General features: G+C 34.6%; 1 protein-coding gene across 1 annotated transcript; it reads left to right on the top strand.

Moving 5' to 3' along the window:
* Window positions 1-406: 406 nt before the first annotated feature.
* Window positions 407-4,343, top strand: LOC149405314 (MATE efflux family protein). Its single transcript, XM_089607808.1, has 2 exons — window positions 407-631; window positions 2,878-4,343. The coding sequence occupies exons 1-2, from the start codon at window positions 407-409 to the stop codon at window positions 4,315-4,317; spliced, it is 1,665 nt and encodes a 554-aa protein (XP_089463934.1). The 3' UTR covers window positions 4,318-4,343.
* The last annotated feature ends 2,880 nt before the right edge of the window (window positions 4,344-7,223 follow it).

The raw sequence follows: 7,223 nt of genomic DNA, 5'->3' as shown, positions 1-7,223 counted from the left end.
CAGGATACAATATTTTTATTGATAAAAAAATGTTACAAAAGGACACATTAATGTTATATTTATTCATGTAGTTAAATCTGGGCGTTTCTTCTCATGCAATAATACTATTTGAATGCAAGTTCTATTTTCTTATCTGACCCCTGAGAGGGTATATAGTCACTACCTTCTGATAAACTGGTCTGTTACTATACATTACTATTTTATTTTTCTTTTGAAACTGCTTTTTTGGTTAGCTGTGTGTAGGTTTTGCTTATCTCTCTGTTCCTTTTGAAAGAAAGACTTCTAAAAAAAAAAAAAAAGAAAGAGAAAGTTATAAACTACTTGGATAAGCACCATATATATATATATATATATATATATATATATATATATATATATATATATATAAATATAGCCTCTATATATAATGTGTACCGGTCCTGAATCACGAGGCACGAGTGCTTGTTGTGAGCCTTTGATAGCAAAAGACTACAACGTTCATGGTGGTGGTGAGTTTTACGATGATGATGATAATTACGAAGATGCCATCATCATGAGGTCTCGTCTTTTTGAAAGCGGCGGCGGTGGATTTCTCCGGCGCCTAATTCCGGCCATTAATACTGACCTTCTTTGTAATCTTCCTTTTAATGAGGTACGTCCTTTCTCTCTTCTTCTTTATCTTGTTCCTCTTCTTCTTCTATTCGTCATGTGTGTTTTTTTTTTCCCCCCTTATATATTTTAGTTTACAAACGAATGTGGGCACATTGTCTCAACAAGAATGAGTTTTCTTTTTATTTTAGTTTCTTTTGTCTTTTCTTTTTTCTTTTTCTAGCTTAGTTTTGTTCCATGTGATGACAATCACTATAGTTAAAGGAAAACTATTTAAAGAAGAGAAAATGTTTTGTTTCTACTAAAAGCGTGGTTATATGTATAGAAATCACAAGGGTATGTTTGTCCACTCATTAATTAAGGAGGTTTGCATACGTGCTAAAATGGTATAAATAAATTAAAATGAATTCGTTTCTTTGAGGTGTTTTGTTCGCATTATTAAGCCGAATGTTATAAAACTAGTTTTTCGAAATGGGCGAAAATAATTATACTTGTAATCTAGTCATGGTTACTAGTGATTAAGTATAATTAATGTGATATAAGGAAAGCTAATTTTCATTTGACGCTACCACAAGACAAGAAATTGACTTGATCCTTTTTACATTCTGGTAATTATACTTTTAGTACCCATAGGTGTAATAAAAATAGGTAAACAATAACAGCACTAATAATAAATAATATAGAGGCAACGCTAGCTTAGCGTTGGACCTTCTTGTGAAGAGATTTTCTCAAATTTTCGTTCTTTCTTTATGCTAAAAAATTTGGTCTTTATAAAAGAAGAGAGACTGAAATATATTTCTTCCATTTTTTTAATAAGAGAACAACTTATTATACCGTACCGTACGTCAAAGAGATTAAATATAATAATATAAAAGATACAAAATAATTCTTATATATGCAATTAAATAAACCTTAATTAAATTATAAAATCAATTAGTTGTCGCCAAAATTAAGTGACATGCACGAGATAAACAGGGAAAAAACAGACACGGTGATTAGACTACCATAACCATTGGATAATTCAGGTGACGTTGGTGGTTTCAATTTCAGCCCTATCTAGTTGCCTAGCTTATTAAATCATATATTATATGGTTCAAGTTCCAGTAAAACTTGATGAGAATTATTCTTTTTGTAATTAGTGAGAATTATTCATAAGATATTCTAATTTTGTAGCCCTAGTTTGTATATTAGCTAATAGCACCTCTACATATCAGCCGAAAGCCACATTCTCTAATTACTCCGGTTTTAATGATTCGGACAGTCTTAATTTACATCTTTCATATAATGATAATCTAATACCACTTGATACTAAATTAATAAATAACAATAAAAAGCTATGTAGGTGTAGCCAGCACTTTGTTTTGGCATCTATGTTATTATATAAAGTTTGCAAAACATGACAAGATATATATACTTTGGTATTTGTATACTAGTCATTTAGTTTCAGCTCTATTCTCTATCAGTTTGGCATTTTCTAATAAGTCAAATGTGTTTGTTGTTGTTTTTCCATTTACACGTCCTTTCGAATACATATCAATTTATCAATGGTATGAGAGTGTAGTGTATTAAGAAAAACATTATGTTTCTTGTTTTTTTGCACTGTTTGACATCTATAATTTGCTTCCCATTATTTTTTTTTTTTTAAAGTATCCATAAGTCGTAATTGGCTTAAAAGGAACCCATGAATTTTCAAGTTTTTTTTACAGCTAAATAAATATTGATGGACATTAATCTATTTAGTCATCCCATTTGTTTGTTGATGTTGTTACTTTAATCTATTTTAGAGTTTGACTCAATAATTATTTGTGTATAACAGAAAACATATTTGATTTCTTACATTGTTTAATAATAAATAATAAAAAAAACAGTCACAATTTTTATTTTATTTTTGTAATGAAATCCAACTCTTATACAAATTCCAACATATATTACCTAACTTGTGTTTTTTTTTTAATTTCATTAAAACTTTTTTAATTTCATTAAAACACAATCGTACTTGTCAATAGAGAAGTATTTAATTTTTAGTTAATATGTTTATGTTATTTTATAATTTAATTAGTAATGTTTATATATAAAATGAACTAATTGTTCTTCTGTCAAGTTTGTTTTCATTTTGTAAGGTGATTGGCTTCAGTAATGAAAGATGATATTTATAAAATGCTACCAAATTAATAGTTTAAAGAAAAAAGGTTAATATAATTTACAAAAAATATCAAAATGTGTAGTTAATTAGAATTTAATGTTGACATTTACACATATATGATTAATTTGATGATTCTTAATTTATAGATTAAAGAGGAGCTCCAATCATTGGTGAAGATCGCATGTCCAATCCTAATGACAAGCATGCTTTTGTACTCTCGGTCCATAGTGTCGATGCTCTTCTTGGGCCGGTTGGGCCAAACCGAGCTCGCCGGAGGCTCTCTCGCATTGGGCTTCGGCAACATCACCGGAAACTCAATCCTCCGCGGCCTCTCGACAGGGATGGACCCAATTTGCTGCCAAGCTTATGGGGCCAAGCGATGGTCCATTCTCCCACACACTTTCCAAAAGACATTTTGCCTCCTACTTTTCGTCTCAATCCCCATCTCGGCCTTGTGGCTCAGCATGGAGCCAATTTGCATTTGGTTGGGCCAAGACCCGGAGATCACCAAGGTAGCCAAAATCTACATGGCCTGCTCGGTCCCCGAATTGTTGGCCCAAGCCCATCTCCAACCGCTCAGGATCTTCCTAAGGACCCAAGGCCTAACGGTCCCATTGACTATAGCCGCCACGTGTGCGGCGGTGCTTCACCTTCCGATCAACTACTTTTTGGTGTCTTACTTGAAGTTGGGTGTTAGTGGGGTTGCTTTAGCCTTGGCTTGGAACACTCTAAACTTAAACATTGGGCTTGTGATTTATATCTTGCTCTCTAAAAAGTCCTTGAAACCTTGGGCCGGGCTTTCGGTTTTATCGACTTTTTCGGGTTGGGGCCCGCTTTTGAAATTGGCCCTCCCTAGTTGTGCCTCGGTTTGTTTGGAGTGGTGGTGGTATGAGATCATGATGTTCTTGTGTGGGCTCTTGAGGAACCCGCAAGCTAGCCTGGCCTCGATGGGGATCTTGATCCAAACGACCGGGTTGTTGTACGTGTTCCCGATTTCTTTGAGCGCGGGGCTCACCACGCGCGTTGGCCAAGCGTTGGGCTCGGGGCAACCGAATCGGGCCCAATGGACGGCGGTGTTAGGGCTCGCCCTCGCGTTCGGGTTTGGCTCATTGGCTTTGGTTTTCATGACCCTTGCGAGGTCTTGGTGGAGTCGGCTCTACACCGAGGAGCCGGAGGTGTTGGGCCTCGTGTCGAAAACCTTGCCATTGCTTGGGCTTTGCGAGTTGGCCAATACCCCGCAGACCGCGGCTTGCGGGATATTGAATGGCACGGCCCGGCCCAAGTTGGGAGCGAAAATAAACCTCTACGCTTTTTATGTGGTCGGGCTGCCAGTTGCAATTTTGGGGGCTTTTTGGTTTAAGATTGGGTTTTTGGGACTGTGGTTTGGGCTTCTCTCGGCCCAAGTATCTTGTTTGATTATGTTGGTTTACCATTTGGTTAAAACTGATTGGAAACAAATGAGTAAAAGGGCCGAGGAAATGGTTTCGGCTGCAAAAGAAGAAGAAGAGGAAGAAGATAAAGAAAAGAACAAAGATGAAGAATGTGGATTGCTTATTGAAAGTCCCCATGGCTCACAAGATTTATGAAACAAATTGACATATTTTTCTATTTTCTTTTTTTTTTCTTTTTTTTTCTTTTTTTTAACGTTTTGGGGCTAAATTACTACACCTAACTGAGTACAAAATATTTTTCTTTTCCACTCTCTTTTGTAGAATATTGCAACAGAAATTATTTTTCTTAGATTAAGGAAATAATATAACTCAAATAAGGAATGTAATTAATGTTCCACTAAAATAAGGTCGTAACAGTTGGTGCATCAACAAGAAAATTAAGAATTCACATAACTGATAAGCGTTGTGTAATTAAAATGAGACCCCTGCGTTGTAATACAAGAATGTGCCACCTGACTTTCGGGATCTCAAATGTCTTGAACTCATATTTTTTGGACTCGACAACGCTATGAATTAACTCCGTGCACTTAAAATGATGGTTTTGGGGCTCGCTGAATGAAAAAACCCTTAAGAAAATGAGCAATGTTCCTGTCGGGACATATCCTAATGCGACCACAACAGTGCTCAGGTAAGTCAAATTTAAAGAGAGGGTGAAAACATAGAGTAAAATAAGTTATAGTAAAATTAACATTATTATTATTTGGGTAATTTAGTAAAATAGCCAACTCAAACCTTAGAAATTGATAAATAGCCAAGGTTTTGTAAATATTAAGTAAATAACCAGTAGGAATTAATTACCCGTCCAAGTTTACTAAAATGCCCAAATAATTTTCCCGCCCATTCGCCATTTCTTGATTAATATTAAAAAAAATCTAGGGAAATCATGATTTCCGAGAATCGGGGTAATTAAATCACATTCATAACCGCTCACCTCCATTATCTCTCGGTTAAGAAAAAAAAAAAGCTCTCCAAAAAAAATAGACATCTGGTCTCTTCCCCGACGATAACCTGTCCAACATCTCAGACGAACGATTTCGATAGCAGCAAATATATTTGGTATGCAAATGTAGATGTTTTTGCTATTTAAACTAGTATTTACTAATATCCAACAAAGATTTACACAAAATGGAAAAATAAATCTGGGTTTTTTGGTTCGATTTTTGAAAAACATGGATTTTGTGTCAGTCATCTTCCTCTGGGATAAAGATTCATGTATTGTTAATAGTTGTTAATATTCGTGTATAGCTTATTCATAATCCTAGATTTTTGCCTTAAACCCTAGAAATTTCAGACGAGATTTGGGAGTTCGGGTTTTAAATAGCGTGATGTATATATCTTGTTATGATGCCTTCATATCAATAATAGATGCATTGTTCAAGGTTTGGTATTGTGTTAGGGTGTTGTGAATGGCGTTGGAAAATTGAAGATTTTGATGTGTGTGTGTGTGTGTGTGTGTGTGTGTGTGTGTGTGTGTGTGTGTGTGTATTTATATATATTTACTGCATAATATGTAATCGACTTGCGTATATTTACTAGTGGACGAGTTATACATGGCTTGTGGTTTAATTAAAAGGAAAAATGTGTGCATGTAGATGTCAATGACTTAGGTGTGATGTTGTTGAAAAGGAATATGATGTCTAGGTATTTTAGATGTTATTGTTTCTTTGTTAACGTGTATTTACTGCCGAAAATGTCAATTAAAAAGTTGTGACGAAGATATTTTCATGTATTTACTGCTGAATATGTCAAGTTATGAATTTGTTATATCTAATGAAATTGGAATATTAACACGTATTTACTGCAAACATGTTTAATAGGGCTCAACCACGATGGTGAGAACAAAAATAACTGTTGTCAGTAATAAGGCGCTCGCAATAACGCCGTCTACCGAAAACAGTTTGTAAATCATTTTGATTACATTTGTATCTACACCACCTGACAATAGATTATGGTTTTCCAGCCATTGACAAAAAGCTTAACTGCTACATAACAATGACAGTAAATATACGTAAATACAATAGTAATTTTATGTAAACCGGTGCGAAAATCCAGACATCTTGTGGATCAGTGATATCTCAGATGTTTGAATAATATATAAGCGCTGGATAATAAAGAATATAAAAGAAGATAAATATAATAGTCAAGAAATAATCAAAACAGTAAATAAGGAATAATATTAAATATATAAGGAAACAAATAACAATACAAAGCCACGTAAAAAAAAGTTCCTACATATAAGGAAATAATTAATTTCGGTTATTCATGTTCACACTTAAAATCTTGAAATTCAAATTCAAAATTTTGGGTTGGCTAAATAATTCAAATTCAAATAATTTCATAATTCAAAACTCAAGAAGGACAAATTTCGGGAATGAAAAAAAATATAATTTGGCCACGTCATCCGAGTGGCTATTTACTTAATATTTACAAAACATTAGCTATATAGCAAATCCCAACGTTTGTGTTGGCTATTTTGCTAATTTTTTGTTATTATTTTCTTGTTTATTGTTGTTATTGTTGGTACTATTGCCCACTTGAAGATAATGAATAAATGATTACTAAATTCAATAATAAGATTACTCTATTAGCATTATATGATTAGTGGGTTGATTTCTAAACAATTAGAATCAATAACAACTATCTTCCATAGCCTCCGTATTAAACTGAGTCACGTGCTGGGCACCTGAGTTCGGGCGGTGAGCTAAAACGAGGTCGATGACTGATATACGCCTGGAAAACTATATCTAAAGTCATATATGTGGAACACATAGATGAATGCTGATCACTATGTGGGAGCATTCTACACTTGTGGTAAGTGTACGACTTGGACAGGTCTTGGTTGTAGATGTGTCGTTTAAGGGCCGTTACGACACACTAACCGAGGCCGCTATGATGGTCACAGTGAGACTTGATCTGAATCCTGAAGTGATCATGGACAGTGGGTCATGTTACTGAGCTCTTTGACTCATTCGCTAAAAGGCTATCCATGCTAATCACAGCTTATGTCTTGGGAGTCTCTCAGAGCATGATTCGAGTGGGAA

This window comes from Urtica dioica, chromosome 2, assembly GCF_054948205.1.
Source record: "Urtica dioica subsp. dioica isolate 48M chromosome 2, U.dioica_male_clone48M_v1_H2, whole genome shotgun sequence".
Classification (NCBI taxonomy): domain Eukaryota; kingdom Viridiplantae; phylum Streptophyta; class Magnoliopsida; order Rosales; family Urticaceae; genus Urtica; species Urtica dioica.
This window is presented reverse-complemented; position numbering and strand designations above follow the sequence as displayed.